At 57.5% G+C, this 26353-nt stretch overlaps 1 protein-coding gene across 1 annotated transcript in view; it reads left to right on the top strand.

Moving 5' to 3' along the window:
• MYO1E (myosin IE) overlaps positions 1 to 26353 on the top strand; it is an 86038-nt gene that overhangs the window by 48967 nt on the left and 10718 nt on the right. The window contains exons 2-15 of the mRNA XM_029070831.1: positions 2742 to 2885; positions 8286 to 8375; positions 9959 to 10053; positions 15563 to 15650; positions 15908 to 15997; positions 16780 to 16911; positions 17355 to 17489; positions 18413 to 18545; positions 21634 to 21830; positions 23110 to 23190; positions 23897 to 23983; positions 24354 to 24440; positions 25290 to 25457; positions 26090 to 26175. Coding sequence (XP_028926664.1) covers positions 2742 to 2885; positions 8286 to 8375; positions 9959 to 10053; positions 15563 to 15650; positions 15908 to 15997; positions 16780 to 16911; positions 17355 to 17489; positions 18413 to 18545; positions 21634 to 21830; positions 23110 to 23190; positions 23897 to 23983; positions 24354 to 24440; positions 25290 to 25457; positions 26090 to 26175 — 1613 coding nt within the window. The remainder of the gene's footprint in view (positions 1 to 2741; positions 2886 to 8285; positions 8376 to 9958; positions 10054 to 15562; positions 15651 to 15907; positions 15998 to 16779; positions 16912 to 17354; positions 17490 to 18412; positions 18546 to 21633; positions 21831 to 23109; positions 23191 to 23896; positions 23984 to 24353; positions 24441 to 25289; positions 25458 to 26089; positions 26176 to 26353) is intronic.

Genomic DNA, 26353 nt, shown 5'->3' on the forward strand with positions numbered 1-26353 from the left:
TCGATCGTTTATATCTGGTGCAGAGGACTGGACTAAGAAGCAAGCGTGGCTTAGTGGAAAGAGCCCGGGCTTGGGAGTCAGAGGACATGGGTTCTAATTCCGGCTCCGCCACTTGTCTGCTGTGTGACCTTGGGCAAGCCACTTAACTTTTCTGTGCCTCAATTACCTCATACGTAAAATGGGGATTGACTGTACGCCCCTCGTGGGACCACCTGATTCCTTTGTATTTACCCCAGTGCTTAGAACAGTGATTGGCACGTAGTAAGCGGTTAACAAATACCAGAATAATAATTATTATCATTATTATTACTATTACTACTACTAAGCACTTGGGGATTACGGTAGAGTTGGTAGGTGTGATCAGAACAGTGTTTTGCCCTCAGCAAGCGCTCAATAAATACGATCGAATGAATGATTAAATCTCTGTTCTTGAGAAACTTCCCAGTCTAGCGGATGGGTGCACTCATGCGCTTAAAGTGCAGTCTCCATTCCCAGGAGCCTTCAGGGCAAACCAGGCCCATATGACACGTAATTCAGACAAACCAGGCCCATATGACACGTCTTCCTGTTGCCGACTCGTCCATTCCAAGCCCTTAGTACAGTGCTCTGCACATTGTAAGCGCTCAATAAATACTATTGAATGAATGGCACGTGGGCTTGCACTTTGGTCATAAGGCTGAGACCGGGGCAAGACAGGCCAGGTTCGGGCCGCACCATCCGGAGACTTGCCCGGGGCCAGTCCGGACCCCCGACTCCTCGAGCCCTCGTGGGGAGAACGTGGTAGCTCCCTTTCAGCTGTCTGACTTCCAGACTCTCCGAAAAAAAATTCCTCAAAGGGATCACTGGCCGGAGTTATTTTGGAAGAGCTCAAGAATCCGGCCCTATTTTGGTCTTTTATGGGAATTTCTGAGATAACTGTACCCCCAGTGTCCTGGGTGATGCTGCTCAGGGGAAATTTCCGGTGGTACCTTTATTGAGGATGGTGAGAGGCGGAGTAGCAACTCCTTGGAAGTAGGGGGAATGGGAGGATACCCCAAAGGGCTTTCCCTTGGTGGGATCAAGATGGGATCATGATGGCAAAATCATCTCTGACATCCCCTCCCCAGCGGGGGAGGGCCCGGGCCTGGGAGTCAGAGGACCCTGATTCTAATCCCAGCTTCGCCACTTGTCTGCTGTGTGACCTTGGGCCAGTCAACTTCTCGGTGACTCAGTTCCCTCATCTGGAAAATGGGGATTCAAGAGCTGTCCCTGCCCCACTTAGACTGTGTGTCCGGCTCCTGGTGTTTCAAAAGGATGAGATTTGACTGGATCTAGATGAACCACGGTGGCTGACGTACATTAGGAGAGGGTCCCCATGGCTCCTAACTGTAGGAATTGCACTCGGGGATGTTCGGAGGTGGGACAGACCGGGGACAGATGGATCACAGCCTCGGTCCCATGGACGTTATTCTGAGAAACTCTCTTTGGGCTGTATTTGGAGTTCCCCCATCTCGGGGTCAGAGGTTAAGAGTCTGGTGGTGAAAACGGCCGAATCACCAGAGTTTAGTCTTGACTCATGCCACGGGCTTGGCCCGTGTGACTCTCAGCTGATGTGTTGATCATAAGTCTTGAGATCTCCTCCCAAATCTAAACTGTTTCTGATCTCCGCCAGACCGCGCCTCCTCCAGTAGCTCCTAAAGGCTACATCCTGGGGCCTCTTCCTCCGCCCCAAATTGGGGGCCAGTTGGATTGGCTGGATGGGTAAAGTTAGAAGCGTTTGTCGATCTCAGTCTGGGGCCCAGGAGCCGGGGAGTCTGGGGCCCAGGAGCCGGGGAATCTGGGTTCCAATCTTGGCTCCGCCACTTGACGACTAATGGGACCTTTGGCAAGTCGCTTCACTTCTGTGCCTCAGTTTCCTCATCTGTAAAACGGGGTGGAAATACCCGTTCTCCCTCCTGCTTAGATTGTGAGCCCCGTTTGGGACGGGGACTGTGGCTGAGCTGATTGTCTTGTCTACTCCAGCACTTAGCCTAGAAACACTCAACAAATACCACAGTTATGATGACGATGATGATGGTGCTGAGTATTAGACCGAAGGAGTCTTAAGTAGCTGGGTGGTCCGGCGTCATCCCACCAGTCTTCCAGTGTCTTATGCAGATCAGATCTCTATCCCCAAGCCCTCCTCCCTCCTCTCCAAACTCATGTACGATCCCCTTTTCCTTCCTCTAGACTGAAAGCTCCTTGTGGGCAGGAAAAATGTCTACCAACTCTGTTACATTGTACTCTCCCAAGCACTTGGTAATAATTCTGGTATTTGTTAAGCATTTACTGTATGCCAGCCATTGAACTAAGCACCGGGGTAGATACAATTCATAGTTCCTGTCCTACGTGGGGCTCGCAGTCTCAATCCCCATTTTACAGATGAGGAAATTTGCCCACTGATCTTGGGCAAATGTTTTAACCTCTCTGTACCTCCGTTCCCTCATCTGTAAAACGGGAGTTAAATCCTACTCCCTCCTACTTAGGCTGTGAGCCCCACGTGGGGCAGGGACTATGTCCGATTTGATGGTCTTTTATCTACCCCAGTGCTTAGTTCAGTGCTTGGCGCATAGTGCTCTACAAGTATTATGATAATAATGACGATGATGGTAACTACAATAAGAGGCTCAGGGTGAGGGGCTGAAGTTCAGATAAGGTTGAGCTTTCCAATCCCCAAGGGTTGTGCCCTTTGTCATTAACACATATTTGTGGTGTTTTTCCAGGGCAGCAAGGGTCACTACCGGTACCACTGGCAGAGCCACAACGTCAAGCACAGCGGCGTGGACGACATGGTCCTCCTGTCCAAAATCACGGAAGACTCCATCGTGGAGAACCTGAAGAAGCGATACATGGACGATTATATTTTTGTATCCTTTATGGCTTGCTCTGGACCAAGCCCGAATGAACTACGCCGGTCCCAGGAAGGGTAAGGGAAGAAATCGGTGTACGTTACCGTCCCCTGCCTCTCTTTACACGGCTTCCCGGGGCCTTCGGCTGAAACCTGACACCTCTAGGATTATGGAAATCTGGGTTCGCCTCACAGGGGCTCCCCACCTTTCCTCAGAGGGCATCACCGGTGCAGAACAAGGGCCCAGTTGGACCTCAGTTTCTCCTTTCGGGAGCTCCTGAGGTTCTCTGCCTAGGCCCCCTTTCCATTCCACTCCAAGTAGGTTCCTCCCTCAATCCCGTTTCTTCCGTGGAAAATCCGGTTGGCTCTCCCATCCCTTTTTGCCAACAGCTGTCAACTGGATAGGGCCGTGGGCCAATCCTTCCGTGGAAAACCTGGGGCAAGCCAAGGGGCGCAAGCAAACCAGCCTGGCATCCGGAAAATTGGATTGGATCCCTGTCAGCTGCAGAGACTTCCGTGTTCCCTCATCTTTAGGACCGTGTAAATTTGCAAGTCCATAAACATCCAGGGCAGCAGAGGAGAGATGAAAGAGTTAGAAATTCCCATCCGTAAGCTCCTTGAGGGCAGGGGTTTTGGACTGATAATAAAACTAAATATTTGTTAAGCGCGTGCTGTGAGCTGTGTTAAGCACTGGGGTCGATACAAGATCATCAGTCCTCGTCCCACATGAGGCTCACAGTCTAAGTCAGTCTTTGGCTTCTGTGATAAAACAATCCCCCAGTGGTATTTATTGAGCGCTCGCTGTGTGCAGAGCACTGATCTAAGCGTCTGTCCTCTCCCGAGCGCCCCTTACAGCGTTCTGCATAGAGCAGGAGCTCAGTATGCAGCGTCAGCCGATCCCCCTCGCCCTCCCACCTAGCCTCATCTCGTCATCCTCTGCAAAGGAAGGATGTGGGAGCTGTTTTGACTGGCAATTTTAGATTCCTTTTAACTCAATGCTGGCATCAATCTCGAATCCACGGTTCTGCTTGTTGGCCCAGAAAATATTTTACCCGTGACCAAAGTGGCTATCTGATGAGCTGGCTTTTAAAAAGCGTTTTCTTTGGGCCGTCACATGATACCTTGGGACAGGGTGGAGAAAATCAAGATTATATTTGGGATTCCTGATCTAATCTGAGTGGCTGGTTAAAAAATACATATTCCAGGAAGATGAAAAAAGGCATTTACATTTTCAGTGAATAATAAGAATAACTGTGGTTTTTCTAAAGTGCTTACTACGTACCAAATACTGTGCTAAGCAGTTGGGTAGATACAAGATAATGAGGTCGGACACAGATTCTATCCTGCATGAACCTCACGGTCAAAGTGGATGGGAGAAGAGGTATTTCATTCCCATTTTCGCAGATAAGGAAACAGCGGCACGGCCTAGTGGATAGAGCACGGGCCAGGTAGTCAAGGACCTGGATTCTAATCCTGCCTCCACCTCTTGTCTGCTGTGTGACCCTGGGCAAGTTGCTTAACTTCTCTGTGCTTCAGTTCCCTCATCTGTAAAAGGGGGAATTAAGGCTGTGAGTTTCATGTGGGACAGGGATCGTGCCCAGCCCAATTTGCTTGTACAGTGCCTGGCACATAACAAGTGCTTAACATAATTATTATTATTATTACAGTAAAGTTAAGTGGTGAAGCCAGTATTAGAACCCAGGGCTCCTAATTCCCAGCACAGGATCTAACCACTGGACCCCGCTGCTTCCAGGAGCAAATTTTTTTTTTTTTAAGACAAACTTGGGTGTTTGGTTAAAAAAAAAAAAAAAGAGACCTCCTGCCAAGGAAACGAGCGTGTCACTTTAGCTGCCTCCCTGCACGTGGTCAGGCTGGGCCTGGGGTGGAGACTGGCACCTCGGGAAAAACAAGGATCCGCGATCCTCTGTCCGTCGGCGTTTTGGCTTTGCTGGGTCTCGGGGCCGTAAGGAAAACTAGACTGTAAACTCACTGTGGGCAGGGAATGTGTCTACCAACCTTGTTACATTGTCGTCTCCCAAGTGCTTAGTACAATATTCTGCACACAGTAAATGCTCAATAAATAACGTTGAGTGATTGACTTGAGTGTGAAGCGCTTGGGAGAGAACATCAGAAACCAGACAAGACTCAGGTTCCCTGGCCTCGAGACTTTTTTTTTTTAAATGGTATTTGTTAAGCTCTTACTGTGTGCCAGGCACTGTTGTGAGTGCTGGGATAGATACAAAGTAATCAGGTTGGATTGAATCCCTGTCCCACTTGGGGCTCACAGGCTTAATCCCCGTTTTACAGATGAGGCAACTGAGGCCCAGAGAAGTAGAGAAGCAGCGTGGCTTAGTGAGTGGAAAGAACCTGGGCTTGGGAGTCAGAGGTTGTGGGTTCTAATCCCAGCTCCGCCACTTGTCTGCTGTGTGACCTTGGGCAAGTCACTTAACTTCTCTGTGCCTCAGTTACCTCATCTGCAAAAATGGGGATTAAAAAATGTGAGCCCCATGTGGGACAATCTGATTATCCTGTATCTACCCCAGCGCTTAGAACAGTGCTCTGCACATAGTAAGCGCTTAACAAATACCATATTTATTATTAAAGTGACTTGCCCAAGGTAACACTGCTGACAAGTGGCAGAGCCGGGATTAGAACGCACGCCCTTCTGACTCTCAGGCCCGGGCTCTATCCACTAGCCCACACTGCCTCTCAGGCAACTTCATTTTCACGCTAGTTCAGTCAGTCGTATTTCTTGAGCGCTTACTGTGTGCAAAGCACTGTACTAAGCAATAGGGAGAGTACAGTACAACAGTAAACAGACACATTCCATGCCACAGTAATGAACTACTGTGTTGACTCGAGGAATCGAAAGGAGGATTCCCCGGGGTGTGCTTATATAAGGCCGACTGTCCGGGTGTTTGGAATCACATTAATGGATTTCACTTGAGGGATTAAAGCCCAGCTCCTCGACTCCCAAGATCCAGCTCTGTCCACTTGACCACGCTGAAAGTTCCAGGAGAGGGTGAAGATGATACTTGTGGTGTTTCTGAAGCGCTTACTATGCGCCAGGCACTGTACTAAGTACTGAGGTGGAGGGTTGGGCACAGTTCTTGTCCTACATATGATTCACAGTCTTCCTCCCCATGTTACAGATGAGATAACTGAGGCTCAGAGAAGTAAATTGACTTGCCCAAGGTCAAGTAGCAGACAAGTGGCAGAGCCGGGATTAGAACTCAAGTCCTTCTGACTCTCAGACCCGTGCTCTATCCGCTCTGGCTCTGCAGGCCCACTTCCCTCGGACCAGGGGATTTCCATCCAGAAAGGCGGACGGGTCTTAGCGGAAAGGCTGGGGGAAGGGGAGCCAATGGGAAAAACCCTTGGCTTCTGCCTCAGAGGCGAGTCTTCCTGCTGGAAATCTCACCCTCTGAAAGGAGCCATTCAGCGGAGACACAATAAGACAGTATCCCGGCCGGGGCTCTCCCCGTCCAGCACGATCCGTCGCCATAAATCCCGGGAAGAATCGGCCACGGGATTTACGACTGGATCGTCGCGTTGTTATTCCATCTGTTTTCTCCCCGGGTCCTCGCCCCGTCTCAGGGTGCAGAAGAGAGTGCACTTGAGGAGGAGATAAAAACCTCTTCTCGGGCCCACTGGCAGGGTAGGCTCAGGGCGTGGGAGTGAAAGAACCTCGCTTCCACTGGGGCGTCGCACCCACCGTGCCAAGCCGGCGGCTTTCCTAGCCTTTGCCACTTGTGCGGCCTAGCCAAGGTCCTGCCTGGGTTGGTAATTTCTCAGAGAATAGGGAAGTGGCTTCCTCGACCACGAACGTCGATGTGATGTGGAAATTTGGGCCCCATTTTTTCTTTTTTATGCCATTGGTTAAGAATTTTCTGTGCGCCAGGCACTGTACTAAACCCCGGCGTAGATACGAGCTTATCAGGTTGGACACAGTCCCTGTCCCACATGGGGCTCGCAGTTTTATCCCTCAGTTTCTAGAGGAGGTTACTGAGGCCCAGAGAAGTGAAGTATCTTGCCCAAGATCACACAGCATCCAAGTAGCGGAGCTGAGATTAGAACCCAGGTCCTTCCTACTCTCAGGTCTTACTGCTTCTGGGTTAATTATGATGCTCTGATCCCCGAATCCTTGTCCTCTGATTTCACTGGGCCTGACGTGACGATCTCCACCGTCCGTCGGCGAAGAGGGAATCGGCTCGGGAAAGGCCGACCGTGTTTATGCCACGTCCCCGGCCCCTCGGCTCCTGGGTTCGCCACCTGGGACTGCTCGGGGCTCCGGCTGGGCTTCCTCAATGTTGTCCCCCTTCTTGGAATGGGACCGTAAACTCTAAGCAAGAGCTGTGGCCATTTCTCCCCACCAAAATCGGTCGATCAGCGGTATTTATTGAGCGCTTACTGTGTGCAGAGCGGTGTACTAAGCACTTGGGAGAGTACAGTACAACAGAGTTGGGAGACGTGTTTCCTGCCCACAACGAGCTTCGGTCTAGAGCGGGAGACAGGCATTAAATAAAATAATATTTTGTACATCATACCACATGTTTTCCAAGGGTACTTACCAAGTGCCGTGGTAATAATTGCAGTGTTTATTGAACACCGTGCCAAACATTGAACCAGGTCCCTGCCCACACAGGGCTCTGCGTCTAAAGGGGAGGGAAAACAGGCATTGAATCTCCATTTTTCTGATGAGGAAACCAAGGCACAGAAGTGAAGGGACTCCCCCGAGGTCATATGGCAAACAAGTGGTGGTCGAGGCAGGATTAAAACCCAAGACTCCTGACTCCCAGACCCAGACTCTTTCCACTGGGCCACTCTGCTTTCATGCTAAGCGCCGGGGAGAGAATGTTTGAGGTGTAAAATACAGACCCTGCCTTCAGGAAGCTTAACATCTAATGCGTTCCTTTCGATCAATCAAGGGTGTTTATTGAGTGCTCACTGTGTGCAGAGCACTGTACTAAGGGCTTGGAAGAGTATGGTACAGTAGAGTTGGTAGACGTGATCCCTGCCCACAGATTTCTTCAAAGTTCCCAGTTCAGTTCCTCTAAAGTTCTGGTCATTTCTGCCCCGCTCCGATCTTTAAACCTGGAGTTCCTCATTTGGAGCGGTTGGCAAAAAGTCACCCCGGCCAGAGGGTGATAGTCGCCACGTCCTAGGCCTCCGGCCGCGATGGCCCCCGACACTCACAGAGCCATGCCTCTAGACTGTAAGCTGCTTGTGGGCAGGGCACGCGTCTCCTAATTCTGTTGGATCGTACTCTCCCAAATTCTCAGTCCAGTGCTCTGCACGCTGTAAGCGCTCAATAAATACCCCCGACGGATTGATTGACGTCCGGCCCCGGAGGCGGGGGCCCCTTCTCCGGACCCCCGGGCACGGGCGTTAAGTAGGACCTTAACCGGCTCCACCGTAGACATACATCGGCTCGGTCCTGATCTCCGTCAACCCTTTCAAGCAGATGCCGTACTTCGGAGACAAGGAGATCGAGATGTACCAGGGAGCCGTAAGTGGGCTTCCTCCCGCCCCCTTCCCCCTCGCTGCGGAGTCGGGTCATCCCCCCCGGCCTCGGCTCCCCGGGCCCGGTGTGCCCGGCCTGGTCTTCCGCCGTGGATTGTTTACCTCGGGAGGGCACCGGGATGGGGGTCCTGCCGGTCCCGGCTCCGTCTCGGCCTGAGGTGATGGGCGGAGGGTGACCGGTATCCTGGCCCAGCTCGCACACTCAATCGGAACGCAGACCTCGTGCTCCGGGCCACTAGAAAATAATAGCAGTTATGATTAGGGTAGGCATTAAGCATTTAGAGGGTGACCAGGGTATCAGGTTGGACCCAATCCCTATCCCACACAGGCCTTGCTATCATAGAAGGTGGGAGAGAAAGCTTCTTATCCCCATTACTAACACTGATATCAACAATAATAATAATAATAATAATTAATGATGCTTGTTAAGCACTTACTATGTGCCAAGCGCCGTTCTAAGTTCTGGGGTGGATACAAGTTAATCAGATTGGACACAGTCCCTGTCCCACATTGGGCTCACATACTTAATCCCCATTTTTTTTTACAGATGAGGTAAATCAGGTCCAGAGAAGTGAAGTGACTTATCCAAGGTCCCACAGGAGGCATGTGGCAGAGTCGGAATTAGAACCCAAGTCTTTCTGACTCCCAGGCCCGTGTTCTTTCCACTGAGGAAACTGAGGCCCAGGGAGATCGAGAGACTCACCCAAGATGGCACGTCAGGGCAGTGGTTCCCCACAGTGGTGCCTTCAGGGTATCAACCACTGTGATCTTCCCAAAGCGCTTTCCCACTGCTGATCTCATTGTCTCTTCACAGCATCCCTGGGAGGGAGAGGCAAGTATTTGAGCAGAACCATTTAGCGGATGAGCAGACTGAGTCCCAGAGAGACTAAGCAAGTTGCCCGAGATTTCACAGTCGGCCGGTGGATCCCCCGAGTGCCAGGCCCGGCCCCCGCCCTGAGATGGGGCGACAACCAGGGGGGCCTGCCTTGTTAGCGGGGAGGGGGCAATGTCGTCTTCTCAGAATGGGGGCAGAGACAGAGGGTTTGACCCTCCCAGCCTCCCTGCCCGCCAGCCCCAGCTTCTCCGCTCTCTCTTTCCTCCTCTTGGCGAGAGGCCCACGGGAACGTTTCCTCGGTGACGCCAAGTGCCGTGGCCGGTGGGGCCCCGGGGTGTGGCCAGTGAGGAGCCAGCGCAGGGGCCCGGGGTGCCGGGGAGAGCCTGGGACCTCCGCGGCTCTCGCCACCCATTTCCAGAAGGGCCTGGGCGGGGCTGGTCCTAGAGTTGGGGGCCTGGCGACGGAGGCGGCGATGGTCACCCCACACCAATGCCGCGGCGTCGACCTCCGCTTCCGGCCATTGCTCTACGCCGGCCGATCCCGCTAGCCGGGGCACTGGTGGGCGCGCGTGGGGCCGAGCGAGGCGGACGCCCCGGCCGAGACCTCATCGAGAGAGAGGTGGGCCGGTCCGGGGTGGGGGACGTCTAGGACTTCCTCGCCGGAGTCGGGGAGTGGATGCGTGGCGGATTTGATGTCGAGCTTGGCCCTCGCGGCTCGTCTTCTCTCTCCTCCAGGCTCAGTATGAAAACCCCCCCCACATCTACGCTCTCGCCGACCACATGTACAGGAACATGATCATCGACCGGGAAAATCAGTGCGTCATCATCAGGTACGCGCCGCCGTCCCTCCGGGCCCGGAGGACCGGATCCCAGGCCGGGGAGGGGCCGCTTGAAGGGGACGAGGGTTGGGTAGGGGCGCCCGGTTGACTCCCCCAGATGGGCGAGCGGGCAAGCCCCGGCCCGCGGGGACGACTTCCCGAGGCCCGTCGTTAGCGCCCGCCTCCCCCTCTCCCGGAGAGAGGGAGTCGAGCCGCCGTCTCCACCCAGCCCTCCGAGAGAGCTGGCCGTCTTGGCCGGACGGGAAGCCCGAGTCACCAGACCGGGCTGTTGAGCAGAGGCGGGACTGGGAGAAATGGTCGGAGGGGGAGGGGAGTCGCTAACAGAGGGCAGACCCCAGCCCCACCCTTACCCCTCTTCCCGGGCTCGCAGCTCAAGCAGGAGCGAGGAGCAGTGGAGAAGCTCTTGGGCCTTGGCTTGAGCCGAGCTCTCTCTCCGCCCCCCAGCCTCTCCTGGGTCAGTCGGGACCCCCGGGCTGACACCTCTCCCACCAACTGGGCATTCTGAGTCGGGCGGGCCCTGGGGCGAGGAGGAGAAAGAAGGGGCCAGGGTGGGAAGGGGGAGCCGCCCACCTCCAGCATCCTCACCGCCAACGGGTTCCCAGGTGTTCCCGCAGCCGGAAGCCCCCGAGGCTGCAACGGGGGCTGCCCGGGCTCGAGTTAGGGAGACGCCAAGGCGGGAGCCGGGATCCAGGGTCGGGGGAGGAGGTGGGGGGCACGGCTCAGCCAGTGACTTTTCCTCCTCTTCCGGTCGGGGGGGATTCCTCGGGGTCTGCTTTGTCCTTGGAAACTCCAGCCGGAGACGCGGCGTTGGCTGTGGGTGGGTAGCGCCCGGCCCCTGTGGGCGAGCTGGGGAGGTAGGACCGTCAGCGGGGAGGTCACCGGCCCTCAGTCAGTGCTCAGCCGACGGTCGCCAATCGGGGCGAGGCCGGCGGAGGGAGGTGGGGGTCGCAGGAGTCCCGATCCGGGCTCTGGATGGACGACCCCTCCCCGTTTCCCTCATCCCCAGCCCCGCTTGGCACCGGAAGCAGCTGGTGGGCCCGGGTGGCCCGCGGGGAATTCTGGGTGATGGGGAGGCGCCGCCTCCGGTGGTACCGTACGTGGCCTCTTCCGTTAGGAAAGGGATGGAGAAACCAAACGGGGCCCGCCTTGGTTTCTCCAGCCGCCCGGACAGTCAGTCGGCTAGGGGCCGGCGGCCGGAGGTCGGGTCTCGGGCCAGGGAACGATATCAGAGGGGGACCGCGATTTGTTCAGTGCAGTGGGCCGGCGGGGGAGTCCGCCGGGCCTGCAGGGTTGCAGGGTCACGGCCCCCTGTGGTGGACAGAGCCCCTTCCTTCCCCTCTACCCACCTCCCCGTGTTGGGTCACGTCGGGTGGGGGTCCGGTGGACCCGGGACCGCCGGGAGCCGGGGGGCGGGTCTGCGTCTCGGGCCAGGGCGCCGACTCACCGGGGCCCGTCCAGCCAGTGGCCCCGTGGCCCACCCTCCAGGGACGAGGCGAGAGTCGGGTGAGGCGGGCGGCGCTGCCCGTCTGGGGCTTTGAGGTTTGGGATGAAAGGAGTCTGCTAAGTGGCAGGTGGGGCCCAGTGACTAATTAGGGTGTGAACCCCGGGGCAGGAGGGAGGGCGGCTCCCGTCTATCGACGGGCCCCCCCGTCGGTGCGAGGCTCGCCGGGGACGGTGCTCGCGGGGCCGGGACCGTCCCACTCCGGGGAACCGAGGCACAGAGAAGTAAGTGACTCACCCGAGGTCACCCGGCAGACAGGTGGCGGAGCCAGGATTAGAACTGGAGAAGCAGCGTGGCTCAGTGGCAAGAGCCCGGGCTTTGGAGTCGGAGGTCATGGGTTCGAATCCCGGCTCTGCCACTCGTCAGCTGTGCGACCGTGGGCAAGTCACTTCACTTCTCTGCGCCTCAGGTACCTCATCTGTAAAATGGGGATTAAGACTGTGACCCCCACTTGGGACAACCTGATTCCCCTGTGTCTACCCCAGCGCTTAGAACGGTGCTCTGCACATAGTAAGCGCTTAACAAATACCAACGTTATTACGCTGTTTAGTGCCATTGTTCTTGTCTGTCCGTCTCCCCCGATTAGACTGTAAGCCCGTCAAACGGCAGGGACTGTCTCTATCTGTTGCCGACTTGTTCATCCCAAGCGCTTAGTACAGTGCTCTGCACATAGTAAGCGCTCAATAAATACTATTGAATGAATGAATGAATATTGAATGAATGAATATTATGATTAAGTCCTCACTAGGTGTTGAGCACTGTGCTAAGCACTGAAGTGGATACAAGATCATCAGAGTGGACACAGTCCCTGTCCCATCCAGAGCTCACCGTTTAAGAGGGAGGGTAAACAGGAGCAGAGTTTTAATCCCCATTCGACGGACGAGGAAACTGAAGCACAGAGAGGTTAAATGACTTACCCAAGGTCACCCATCTGGCAAGCGGAGCTGGGATTAGCAGTCAGGGTAGCCGACTTGCAGTCCCGGGCTCTTTCCTCTCGGCCAGTAGAAGACAAAGCCCTCCCCTCAAGGAGTTTACAGTCTAATGGGAGAGGCTACTACAGAATACAGATAGGAGGAGATTTAAGCCTCATAACTACGTCACTGTCGGAAGACGGTCATTTTCCCAGAAATGATGTCCTCGTCTCCTTGTTGAATTTACACCGCATGTTTCGGTCACTTCTCCGTGTGGAAACGTGAAGTTATGTCCTATTAGGTCCCATCTGACTTGATGTTCCACTCGAAATCGGTGCCGGTTTTGTGTTGAAGTGCCTTAGATCAGGACAGCTGATGGTTCCCTTAGTGTAAAGAAAACAAGCGTCCAGGGCGTATTTTCCCCCAGCTGGAGTCCGGGTCATTCGGTCAGTCAGCCAGTCGTATTTATTGAGCGCTTACTGTGCGCAGAACACTGTAATAAGCACTTGGGCCTGTGAGTTCATTTCTCTGGGCCTCGGTTTCCTCATCCGTAAAACGGGGGTAAACCTGTTTACCTCCCACTTAGACTGGGAGCCTCATGCGGAACAGGGACTGTGTCCAACCTGATTATCCGGTGCCTTCCCCAGTGCTTAGTACAGTGCACGGCACATAGTAAGGGCTTAATACCATTTTAAATTAAAAAAAAAAATCAAACGGGTCACAGTCCCCGTCCCACCCGGGGTCTCACAAGCCACGAGGGAGGAAGAGCAGGTATCTTATCCCCATTTTTTAGAGGAGTAAACCGAGGCCCAGAGAGGCCTAGTAACTTGTGGGAGATCACAAAGCAAGTCTGTGGCTAAACTAGGATGATAATAATAATAACTGTGGGATTCGTTAAGCTCTTAAGCACTATTCTGATCGCTGGTGTAAGTACAAGCCAGTCGGGTTGGACCCAGTCCCTGCCCCCTATGGGACTCGCAGTCTTAATCCTACTTTACAGATGAGGGAACTGAGGCACAGAGAAGTGAAGTGACTTGCCCAAGATCACACAGCAGACAAGCGGCAGAGCCGGGATTAGAACCCAGGTCCTTCTGACTCCCAGACCCGGGCTCTATCCACTAGGTCCCGCCGCCTCCCTGACCTCCGTGATTTAACGCCGGCCCCTCCTCACCAGAGAGACACAGGAAGCTTGCAGGCCAATGGCCTGGTGCAGACCCTGTTAAGTCAGCTGGGCGGGCAATGAGGTCTTCTAGCGGAAGGAAGGAATCGCTGAGTATAAAAGAATCTCTAACTCCACGCCGCAAAGCCAAGCAACAGGAAAGGAGTTCTTTGTTGTTCAGGATGTGATTAATATTGTCTTATTATTGCGTCTCGGAACTCCTAAAATAAAGAATCCAGCAGCAAGCCCACAGATGGTTTGGGGCCTCAGAGGGCCTACTGCTCTGCTCTTCTTTTAATCGGAGAAGCAGCGTGGCCTAGTGGAAAGAGCACGGGCCTGGAAGTCAGAGGACCTGGGTTCTAATCCCCGCTCTGCCGTTACTTGCCGTGTGACCTTGGGCAAGTCACTTCACTTCCCTGTGCCTCGCTTTCCTCAACTGTGAAATGGGGATATCCGTTCTTCCGCCTACTTAGGCGATGAGCCTCCCGCGGGACGGGGACTGTGTCCGACCTAATTCACTTGGACCGACCCCAGCGTTTGGAATGGCTTTTGACGCGTAGGAAGTGCTTAACAAATATCAAAAAAGAAAAATAAAACCAAAACCACAGCCGACTCAGGTTGAGCCGATGGACTCGACAATTCGCGTGGTTGATGGAGGGCCACGGTAGTAAGTCAGTCTACATGAAACGCTGTTTCCAGTTGGTTTATTCCCGTGGGAGAGGCTTTTTCTGGAAGTGGAGGAGTCCGTCAGTCAATCAGCGGTATTTATTGAGTGCCCTCGTGTGCAGAACACTGAACCAAGTGCTTGGGAGAGGACAATTACAATAGGGTTAGTAGACGTGATCCCTGCCCCGAAAGGAGCTAGAGTTGGGGACGGACATTAAATTACGGAAGGGATGAATGGCAGAGTGTAAGGATACGTGCGTAACGCTGTGGGGTGACTGTCAGTCATTCAATCAGTAATATTTAGTGACTGCTTACTTTGTGCAGAGCGTTGTACACAGCGGTCGGGAGAGTGCAATAAAACGGAGATGATAGACACGTTCCCTGCCCACAGCAAGCAAGAGGGGGAGACCGACTTCAGCATAAATAAGTAAATCTTGGATTTGCACCGAAGTGCCGTGGAGCAGAGGGTGGGGCGAATAAAGGGTGAAAATCCAAGCGTAAGGAGGTCACGGAGGGGAGGGTGAGGAAATGAGGGCTTAGTCTGGGGAGGCCTCTTGGAGGAGATGTGATTTTAATAGGGTTTTGGAGGTGGGGAGAGAGCGTCATTGCGGAGTTTGTAGCTGGAACTATCCTGGGGGAGAAGGACACGGCTTAGAGGTCAAAGAGAATGGGGAGATGACTGGGTGGGTGGGTAAGTGCTTAAATAGTGGTGTGTGTAAGTCCGTTTGTGTAGCGAACCTCATGGTTGTGGGTGCGTCTGCGGAGGAAGGGCACAACTACTAAAGTCGAAATCGGTGGGGGGTGGGAGGAGGGTATGGGACCCTTTCGGTTGCCCCCGTGTGCACACACACCCTCTCCTTGATAATATTTATGGTATTTGTTAAGCGCTTACTGTGTCCCGGGCTCTGTTCTAAACACTGGGGTGGATACAAGCACCACAGTCCCTGTCGCACATTGGGTTCACAGTCTCAATCCCCATTTTAAGGGTGAGGTAACTGAGGCCCCAGAGAAGAGAAGTGATTTACCCAAGGTCACACGGCAGACAAGTGGAGGAGCCGGGATTAGAACCCACGACCTTCTGGCTCCCGGGCCCGGGCTCTGGCCACCGTGCGACGCTGCTCCTGGTCCTCTGGCTCGTCCGGCTGAGTCCAGACCCCAGGGGTCCATGCTTCCTGGGCGTCCCTCCGGTCCCCCGGGGTCGAAGCGTTTCCCGAGCGTTCCCGGTGGGACCCTCTCAGAGGCGCGTTTCCGTTCTCTCCTCAGCGGGGAGAGCGGGGCGGGGAAGACGGTGGCCGCCAAGTACATCATGAGTTACATCTCCAGAATCTCCGGCGGAGGCCCCAAGGTGCAGGTGAGCAGGCCAGACGGCGCGGCGGCCCCGGCGGGGAGGTCACTGCCGGCTCAGCCTCGCTCGCCCGTTGAGCCCCGGGGTGAGGGTGGCCGGGGAGACCGTCCCGGAGCGGGCAGCGGTTCCGCGAGGGAACGGCCGGCGGGACCCGGGGCGCCTCGTCGTGGAGGGTCGACCGGGGCCGGTGCCGGGGGCGAGCGGGGGGGGGAGGGGAGGAGCCGTTCCCGAGCCGGCCTCCCGTCGGTGTCTCGCCCTCGCAGCACGTGAAGGACATCATCCTCCAGTCCAACCCGCTGCTGGAGGCCTTCGGGAACGCCAAGACCGTGCGGAACAACAACTCCAGCCGCTTCGTGAGTGTCCTCCGTGCCTCCGTTTCCTCGTCTGTAAAACGGGCCTTCGACGCCCGTTCTCCCTCCCCCTTAGACTGTGAGCCCCGTGGGGGACTGGGGCCTTGTCCTAACCGATGATCTTCTATCCACCCCAGCGCTTTGTGCGGTGCTTAGCCCATAGTAAGTGCTCAAGAAATACCATTATTCTTATTACCTAGCCCCCTGGCCTCTCGGCCACCCCTCCACTGGCTTCTTGGCCACCCGAGGGTTGGGTCTCTCCTCAAGGGACCCCATGGACCTTCTCAGAGGGCAGGAGGCATCCGTCCCCATCGTTCTCCGAGTCAGCTCCTGGTCCGCTTCGGCCCCTGAGTGACCGAGCGAGCGGGAAGCCAGAAACGAGGGAAACCTGCGGTCGGGGGCTTCCTCTAGCAACCCGGAGCGCTACCAGGGTGGGCGGGCAAGCAGGAGAGGGGACCGGCAGGAATGATGGGATCTGCTGAACGCCAAGAGGGTATGAAGCCCTGTCCTAAGCGCTTCTCACTCATGTCTTCTAAGCTCTCGGCACCGTACTTTGCACGGAGTAAAGCGCTTGTTAAGAAATACCGTTACCATTACAGACACGTTCCCTGCCCTCTAGGAACGTCCACGCTGATTTAGCCAGTGTCCCCGCGTCCCTCAGTAGTAGTGAGCCAGAAGGGTAAGGGGTGCGGGGGAAGGAGCCGCCCAGAGGGGGTCACACCTCCGCCGCAGGCACCTTGGGGCTCCGGCCGGGATTCCCGGACGACCACGACCGTCTCCCGCAGGGGAAGTATTTCGAAATCCAGTTCAGCCCCGGCGGGGAGCCGGACGGCGGAAAGATCTCCAACTTCCTCCTGGAGAAGTCGCGGGTGGTGATGAGGAACGTCGGGGAGCGGAGCTTCCACATCTTTTACCAGGTGAGTGGGGGCTGTCGCCTGTCGCCTGACCACCCCCACCCCCAGTCGTCCTGGCTGCCCTGCGAGGGGGAGATCTCCCAGAGGGGTCAATCAGTCGTATTTATTGAGCGCTTCTGGCATGCAGAGCCCTACACTAAGCGCTTGGGAGAGAACAATATAGCAATATAACAGACACATTCCCTGTCCACGGTGAGCTCGCAAGCTAGAGGGACGGGGCCAGCCCAGTCGGTCAGTCAGTAAATCGTATTTATTGGGTGCTTACTGTGTGCAGAGCACTGTACTGAGCACTCGGGAGAGTACAGTATAGCAATAGAACAGACACATTCCCTGCCCACAAGGAGCTTACGGTCCAGAGGGGAAAGGGCCAGACCAGTCTGCTTCGGGGCTGGGGGATCGTGCCCTGGGCCGGGGTCCTCATTCCCACCCATCTCCCCGCACGGAAGCTGATCGAAGGGGCCTCCCCGGAGCAGAAGCACGGCCTGGGCATCACCAGCATGGACTATTACTACTACCTGAGCCTCTCGGGGTCCTACAGGGTGGACGACATCGACGACCGGCGCGACTTCCAGGAGACGTTGGTAGGGGCGGAGGCGGGGGCCACCGGCCCGGGGACATCCTTCCGTCTCTGGCCGGGCCGGGGCCCGTGGTCATCCAGGGCGCCATCGGTGGTTTGGTTTCTCTTTGATGGCGGCCCGCCGGGGTGGACCGGGGAGGTCGGAGGAAGGTCTCGGGGGTCCCCTCGACCCCCGCGCTGGCGCTGGAGGTGATTCAGAGCCGCAGAGGGTTGGAAATCGGAAGGGGGGGAAGCGGCCCGGGGACCCGTCTGGTTGCCGTAAGGACCGAGGGGGCTTGGGGATTGGAGACGTGACGGAGGGCAGAGATCCCGGCGTTTCCGTTGACCTGGGTCACGGTGGGGACGGGTCCGCCGACCCGCCCAACCCTCCCCTTACTTCCCGCCTTGGCCTCGCGCCCTCCCTGGCCTGGCTCTCCCCAGGAAAACCGGGTCCTCTCCTCTCCAACCCCCACGTAAGCCCTACTTCCACCTTAGCACGACAATCTGGGTGCGGTGCCCTTGGTTGAGTTCTGGGAAAAGTACAAAGCAAAGAAGCAGTCCGTCCCCCGCCCACAAGGAGCTTCCACTCCAACGCGCCTCTAGATCCGGAGAGAGCCGTGATCCGACCTGTGCGGGCAGTTACCGATCGATCGATCGGTGGCGTTTACTGAGCGTTTCCTGTGTGCAGAGCACGGTACTCAGCGCTTCGGAGAGTACAACACGACAGGGTAGACACGTTCCCTGCCCACAAGGAGCTTATGGTCTAGCGGGAGAGGTGGACACGAAAACAAATCGCGGCTATAAACGCTTGACCTCCCGGGTTGTCCGCCACTCACCTCTGCCCCGTCCCGAGTCCGGGCGTTCCCAGAGTCGGACCGGAGGCCGGGCGGTCGCCCCGAGCGGGGGGCGGGTCCGCGTCGGGGGCTGACCGGCGCCTCTCCCGTCCAGCACGCCATGAACGTGATCGGCATCTTCGCGGAGGAGCAGACGCTGGTGCTGCAGATCGTGGCCGGGGTGCTGCACCTGGGCAACATCAGCTTCAAGGAGGTCGGGAACTACGCCGCCGTGGAGAGCGAGGAGTGTGAGTGCTCATGCCCGCTGGGGCCAGGGACCCGAGGAGACGCGGCGGTTTGGGGGGCCTGGCCAGGGGACCGTACGGGATGATCCGCCTGGTGCTGGTGGAGCAAGACGTGCCCGCGGTCCTCGAGCCGTGACGGGGGCACTCACGCCGTTGTCACCTCTTTGCCCGTTTCCGGTTTCGACTTTATAGTGGCCGCTTGCTTCGTGGCACCGGGTTCGAGGGCCCGGGTGGCAGGGAGGGATGCCTCCCTAGGAGGGGCCGGGAGTGGGCAGCAGCAGAGGCCGCGAGGTGCCGGCTTCGGCCCTCGGGAAGTGGTGGCGGGCACATCCTTACCCCGGGCTTCCGGGGCCTCCTCACCTGGGAATGGGGGGGGGGGTCCCTCCCCCCCCGGCTCCCCTCCCCCCCCACGGCTTCCGTTGCCCCCACCCCCCGCCCTCCAACCAGAGGGCCCGTCCCGTCCCCACCGGCCACCACCCAAGAGAACATTTCTTGGCATCTCAGCACTCTGCCCGGAAGGATAAATTTAGACAGTTGGAAATCACCTCCCACTCCCTGCTGACCCGGCAGTGGGAAACTGGCTGCCGGGATCTTTCCTTGCCAAATAAGGCTCTTGATCGGACGAAGAGGAAATGGGCACTGACTCCCAGCTGGCGAGCGTTGCCCACCGTGACGACGGGGAGGAAGATGAGAACAAAACCCCCGAGTCCCGCCTCCCTGTCCTGGCCAGCCTCCCGCTCCCGCACCCAGCCCTGGCCAGCCTCCTGCCCCCGGCCCTGGCCAGCCTCCCGCCCCCGCCCCCCCCCCGGCCCTGGCCAGCCTCCCGCCCCCTCCTCCGGCTCCGGCCAGCCTCCCGCCCCCGGCCTTGGCCAGCCTCCCATCCCCGCCCCGCCCCAGGCCGACATTTGTCCCCTGACCATGGCACCAGTTACTTAGAGGAACCATTTGTTGACTGCCCTCCTGGTTAGAGATGGACCATCCAACTCCCCTGCCTTTCCCCCAGTGACCGTGCACAAACCAACCAACACCCCTGAGTCTCCCCCAGTGACCCAACACGCACCATCCAACGCCCCTGACTTAATAATAGTAATTATGGTATTCGATAAGCGCTTACTCTATGCCAAGCACTGTTCTAAGCACTTGTAGATACAAGCAAATGGGGTTGGACAAAGTCCCCGTCCCACACAGGGCTCGCAGTCTTAATCCCCATTTTACAGATGAGGGAACGGAGGCCCAGAGAAGTAAAGTGACTTACCCACGGTCACACAGCAGACACGTGGCGGAGCCGGGATTAGAACCCAGGCCTGCGCTTTAACCACTAGCCCATGCTGCTGCTCCCTGTCTTGCCCCTCTCATCCCCGTCTCTCCCTCAGTGATCCGCCCCGACCCATCCAACACTCCTGACTCTCCCCTCGGTGACCCAGCATAGACCAGCCAGTGCCCCGACTCCCCCCTCTCCTCCCCTCTCCATCCATAGAGAAGCAGCGTGGCTCAGCGGAAAGAGCCCGGGCTTGGGAGTCGGAGGTCATGGGTTCGAATCCTGGTTCTGCCACTTGGCAGCTGTGTGACTGTGGGCGAGTCGCTTAACTTCTCGGTGCCTCGGTGACCTCATCTGTAAAATGCGGATTAAGACTGTGAGCCCCGCGTGGGACGACCCGATGAACCTGTATCTACCCCAGCGATTAGAACAGTGCTCGGCACATAGTAAGCGCTTAACAAATAGCAACATTATTATTATTATCCCTGGTTCTCTCCCACTGATGCAGCACAGATGCTTATCCAGGGATCTGTCTAAATCCCTCTGGGTCGTCCTGGGGGTTCCGGCTGCACGTCTTCCTCTGGGGACAGATTCCATCTGGTGTAAGAACGCTCCGACCAGACTGGAGTCGCACATGCACCAAACCCCTCCCCCGACCCTAGAGCTCAGCATGGACCCTCCCAGGGATCGCACCCCCGTCCCGCTCCGTTCATTCATTCATTCAACTGGGCGCTTACTGTGTGCAGAGCACTGTTCTAAGCGCTTGGAAGAGGACAGTATAACGATAAACACATTCCCTGCCCACAGTGAGCTTACAGTCTCATCTAGTCTGGTTTACAGTCCAGCTTCAGCTCACGCTGTTTCCTTGAACTTCTCCCCCCGCTCTCGCTTCGCCACCCAGACGATCAGGTTTCAAAGGCTGAGGCCCGTGATCCTCCCTGTCATTCATTCATTTAATCGTCTTGAGCGCTTACTGTGTGCAGAGCACTGTACTAAGAACTTGGGAGAGTACGCTATAACAATAAACAGACACGTTCCTTGCCCACAACGAATTTAAAATCTAGGGGTGCCTTACAGTCCAGAGGGGGGCTTCGGGAACCCCCCCTTCCCCAAGAGCTCCTGTGTAGTGGGGAGGGGGCTCTCTCCGATCGCTGGTCTCCTCCGGCGCAGGCGGTGGCTTCAGGGGAGGGAGGGCTGGTCTTGGGCTCCGGCGACCAGGGAGACGGGGAAGAGCCTCGTCTCTCCAGGATCCTCGGGTCCTGGAGGCTCCCCGGCCCCCGACCGCTGCCGACCGTCGGCTGGATTCACGGAGGGGAGTCCGGGTTCTCTTGGGGAGTGTCCGGCTCCGGACCGGACGAGCTATAGGCGGCCCAGGGCCGGCGTTAAGCTCCGGCCTGGGCCGGGCCGTGGTCCCCACGGCATCGGGGAGGGCGCACGGGGATCGGGGGAACTCGGGGCCGGGTGAGATGCCGCGTCCTTCAATCAGTCCATCGATCGGCGGTACCTGTTGGGCGCTTACCATGTGCAGAGCACTGGAATAAGCGCTTGGGAGAGTACGGTACAACAGACTTAGCGGACACGTTCCCCGCCCATAAAGAGATGAGGGTCTCCTTTTTTTTGGGTCGGGGGGCAAGGACTTGGCTGGGGCCTCCCTCCGTTAATAATCCTCAGGTCAACTCTGGAGGGAGAGGTCTCGGCCTTCCCGGGGTCAATTCAGGCCGTGGCTCGGTCAGGGAGGAGAGAGGGGGGCTGGAGGCTGGGGGCGGGGCCCAGATCTTGGGGTTCGGTTCGTTCCTCCGTGTCTGACACGGCCTCCCCGCCGGGGCCCCGTAGTCTTGGCCTTCCCGGCTTTCCTCCTGGGCATCAACCAGGCCAGGCTGCGGGAGAAGCTGACCAGCCGGCAGATGGACAGCAAGTGGGGCGGCAAGTCCGAGTCCATCCACGTGACGCTGAACGTGGAGCAGGCCTGCTATACCCGCGACGCCCTGGCCAAGGCCCTGCACGCCCGCGTCTTCGACTTCCTGGTGGACGTAAGTGGTGCTTGGCCGACTGCGGGGAGCAAATCGGACTCACCCTTGCCCGCCTTCTTCCCCTCCCCGCCCCCCCGGTGCCCTCTGCCTCCACTCGGGGAAGCAGCCTGACCTAGTGGAAAGAGCCCAGGCCTGGGAGTCAAAAGACCCGGGCTTGAGTCCTGCCTCTGCCAAATGCTTGCTGTGTGACCTTGGGCGAGTCACTTAACTTCTCCGTACCTCAGTTCTCCTGTTCGTCCTCCTACTTGGACTGTGAGGCCCATGTGGGACAGGCACTGGGTCCAACCTAATTGACTTGTACCTACCCCACTGCTTAGAATAGTGTTTGGCACATACTGAGTGCTTAACAAGAATAAAAAAAAACAGATCACAGAAGTCAGTTTTATATTTACATCCTGTGGCTCAACGAGAGTGCCGGCTTTGGGAAGCAGCATGGCCTAGTGGATAGAGCACGGGCCTGGGAGTCAGAAAGTCAAGGGTTCTAATTCCGGCTCCACCACTTGTGTGACCTTGGGCGAGTCACTTCTCTGAGCCTCAGTTTCCTCTTCTGTAAAATGGGGTTTTACTTACCACCTTACTTGCTGGGGTAGATACAAGATAATCAGGTTCCGCATAGACCTCACGGTCTAAGTACGGAGGGAGAACAGGTATCGAATCCCCATTTCGCAGATGAGGGAACTGAGGCACAGAGAAGTTAAGTGACTTACCCAAGGTTACACAGCAGATAATAGTAATAACAGTAATAATTGTGGTATTTGTTAAGTGCTTACTATGTGCCAAGCCTCTACTAGACCCTGAAGTGGATACAAGCAAACTGGGTTGGACACAGCCCCCGTCCCCCATGGGGCTCACGGTCTTAATTCCCATTTTACGGATGAGGTAACTGGGGCATAGAGAAGTTAAGTGACCTGCCCAAGGTTACACCTCAGACACGGGACAGAGACAGGATTAGAATTCAAATCCTGTGACTCCCAGGCCCCGCGCTTTTTCCACTAGGCCATGCTGCTTCTCGTTAAAAGCGGCGTCCCCCGAGTCAGGCCAGAGGGGCCCCTGGTTTGTTGTGGGAGCGTCAGAAGGGGGAAGGACCCCTCCCTCCCCTTCAGAATCCAGACCCCCCCAGGCTGTTTTCCCCTCCTCCCTCCTCCCCAAGAGCTTGGAGTATGGGAAGCCAAGAGCAGGGCGGGGCCCATCCCTCCGGCCACCGGCCACTGCCTGGGTTTGCCGGGTGACCGTTGGCGAGGAGGTTTAACCTGGCGGTGCTTGGCCTTCCTCCCCACAGTCTATCAACAAGGCCATGGAGAAGGACCACGAAGAGTACAACATCGGCGTCCTGGACATCTACGGCTTCGAAATCTTCCAGGTGAGGCCTGGGGGACCCGTCCCCCACCAAATGATGATAATTATGGTATTTGTTAAGCGCTTACTATGTGCCGAGCACGGTTCTAAATGCTGGGATAGATACGGGTCATCAGGTTATCCCACATTGGGCTCAGTCTTCATCCCCAGTTTATAGATGGGGTAACTGAGGCACAGAGAAGTAAAGTGACTTGCCCAAAGTCACACAGCTAACGAGTGGAGGAGCTGGGATTAGAAACCACGCCCCTCGACTCCCCGGGGGACGGGCGGTCGGCGGGACCCACGAGGGGAGAGGGTGGACAGCGACCGGACGGTCAGCGAGACCCGCTGGGGGAGTGGGCCGACTGGGGGGAGTGAGCGAACGGCAGGACCCCGGGGGGAGCAGCAGGTGGACGGATGGACATTGGGGAGGGCCGCAGAGGGGACCCGTTAGGATGGCTCCCGACGCCGCTGTCCCAGCGCCCTCCCTGCCCCTCGTCTGCCGCGGCAGCTGCTCCTGCCGGCCATAGTGGCCGGCGGGAAACCAGGATGCCCGCTTCCGGCTGTGGGGCTGGGAGGCCGGGGAAACCCAGGGTCCCGCTTGGAGATGCTCCATGCGCCCGCTGGCTCAAGAAGGTGGCCACGTGGTCTCTCTCTCTCTTGGGGAGGGAGGTCTCTGCCCCTGCCCCCTCCCCAACCCCCGCCCTAGAGCTTCCCGTTGTGCCTCGCAGAAAAACGGCTTTGAGCAGTTCTGCATCAACTTTGTGAACGAGAAGCTGCAGCAGATTTTCATCGAGCTGACCCTGAAGGCGGAACAGGTAAACCGAGCCCCACGAGACCAGCCGGGCCCATCCAGAAGCCCCGGGACCCCTCAGGTGACCCCCCGGGGGGCCCCTTGGCTCTGCCATCGGCCCGGTAGCGGGAGGTGCCGGAAACGCCCCCTCAGCACATCGGCCCTGGGAGCCTCCCGGCCTCCGCCGTGGCGCCTCTGTCTAGAGAGGTGAAGGGATAAAAGATTTGACGGTGGGGGTGACGCTGTGCTGCTTGTCCTTCTGGCCTCCCCGCCGGGGAGAGGGCAGGACCCGAGAATCCCCGTTGGTGAGGGTGAGGGTGGGCTCCCGCCCCCGAGGGCGGGACCGTGGTGGGGGAAGGGGCGGGGAGGGTGAGCCCCGGCCCTGTGTCTCGCAGGAGGAGTACGTGCAAGAAGGAATCCGCTGGACCCCCATCGAGTACTTCAACAACAAAATAGTGTGCGACCTCATAGAGAGCAAAATCGTAAGCGGTCTGCCCCTCCGCGGGTCCCCCAGCCGGGAGCGGCTCGGCCCCCGCCCGAGATCAGCGTTGGGCTGGGTGCGGGTGGGCCCGGGCCGTGCTCGGGGCCAACGGGGGTGGTGGGGGGCCCGTGGACGCCCCCGTTTGGCCCGGAGCTGGGGGCGGGGCAGCGACCGGCTCGTGTTCTACCCACCTCACTCAGCATCCTGGGAGGGTTGCAGCTGTTTTCCTGCCTGGTGGCTGGATCTGGGGGCGGGCCTAGAGAGGGAGACGGACATCAATATAAATAAGCGATTTTATAATATGTAATTTAAAGATACGGGCGTAAGCGCTGTGGCGTTGAGAGGGGTTAGATGCAGATATCAAATATTTAAAGGTCACAGATGGAAGGGCATGGACGTCGCAGAAGGGAGAGCGAGCTGGGGAAGGGAGGCCTTAATCGGGGAAGGCCTCTTGGAGGAGATGCGACCCGCATAATGCTCTGAAGGTGGAGAGAGCGGTGGTCTGGCCTGTATGGAGGGGGAGGGAACTCCAGACCGGGGGGAGGACGTAGGAAAGGGATCAGTGGCGAGATAGATGAGATCGGGCCACGGTGAGTAAGCCGGTGCCAGAGGAGTGAAGTCGATACAACACAGATGTTCACGCACGCACTCTTTCTTCCTACCCGGTGGCGGGCGGCACCCGGGGGGGGCTGGCGTTCTCAGAGCCCTAACGCCCCCCGCCCGGGCCCCAGCCGCGCCGCCCGGCAAAAGCGGGCGGTGGTGGAGTCTAGAGTCCCCCGCCCCTAGAAATAAGCCGGGTCTCCTGGGGGGAGACCGTCGGTCACGCCGGGCGTCTGGTGTACCCCGTCAGAACCCGCCCGGGATCCTGAGCATCCTGGACGACGTGTGCGCCACCATGCACGCCGTGGGCGAGGGCGCCGACCAGACGCTGCTGCAGAAGCTCCAGATGCAGATTGGGACCCATGAGCACTTCAACAGCTGGAACCAGGGGTTCATTATCCATCACTACGCCGGGAAGGTGACTCTGACAGCCTGAGCCCCCTCCTCGGAGGGATGGGAGGTCGGGGGGGCGGACCAGGCCCGAGCCAGTCTCGTTTTCTGGGGTAAAGGGGTGAGCGTCCGGTGCTCTGGGCCACTGGTCGCGGAGGGGTCGGACCCCCATAAACCACCCGGACCCCTGTCCCACTGTGTCCCTATATCTGCCGATAATAACGAGGGTATTTGTTAAGTGCTTGCTAGGTGTCAAGCGCTGTTCTCAGCACCGGGATAGATAGGAGCTAATCAGGTTGGACCCGGTCCCTGACCCACATGAGGCTCACAGTCTCAATCACCATTTTCACAGTTGAGGGTACTGAGGCAGAGAGAAATTAAGTGACTTACGATCACACAGCAGACGAGTGGCGGAGCCGGGATTAGAACGCAGGTCCTTCTGATTCCCAGGCCCGTGCTCTAACCATTAGGCCATGCTGCTTCCCGATCTGAGCCTGTCTCCTGGCTTGTGGTTTCCCAGTCTCCACACGCATGTCCCCGGCCTCGGGGGCGGGCCCTGTGTCCCCCGCCCTCCCTCTGCCACCCGCATCAGGGCAGCCCCGAACCCGGGCATTGACCGATTCCCCCCTTCCCTCCCCCGGGCTCCCCGACTCCGGGCAGGTTTCCTATGACATGGACGGATTCTGCGAGAGGAACCGCGACGTCTTGTTCATGGATCTCATCGAGCTCATGCAGAGCAGTGAGCTGTGAGTGTGCGACGGGGCACCGGGCGGCGGGGGCTCAGGAGCGGTGGGGGCTTCCCGAGTCGGGAAGGCCAAACCTCTACTCTCCCCCTCCTCTTGCTTCCTGCCCGGCCGCTCCCGGCTGGAACCTGGGCGGGAGTGGAGGGGGCCGCCCCTCTCCCGGGTCGGAGGAAGGAGAGGT

The sequence above is a fragment of the Ornithorhynchus anatinus genome, chromosome 8, assembly GCF_004115215.2.
Source record: "Ornithorhynchus anatinus isolate Pmale09 chromosome 8, mOrnAna1.pri.v4, whole genome shotgun sequence".
NCBI lineage: Eukaryota > Metazoa > Chordata > Mammalia > Monotremata > Ornithorhynchidae > Ornithorhynchus > Ornithorhynchus anatinus.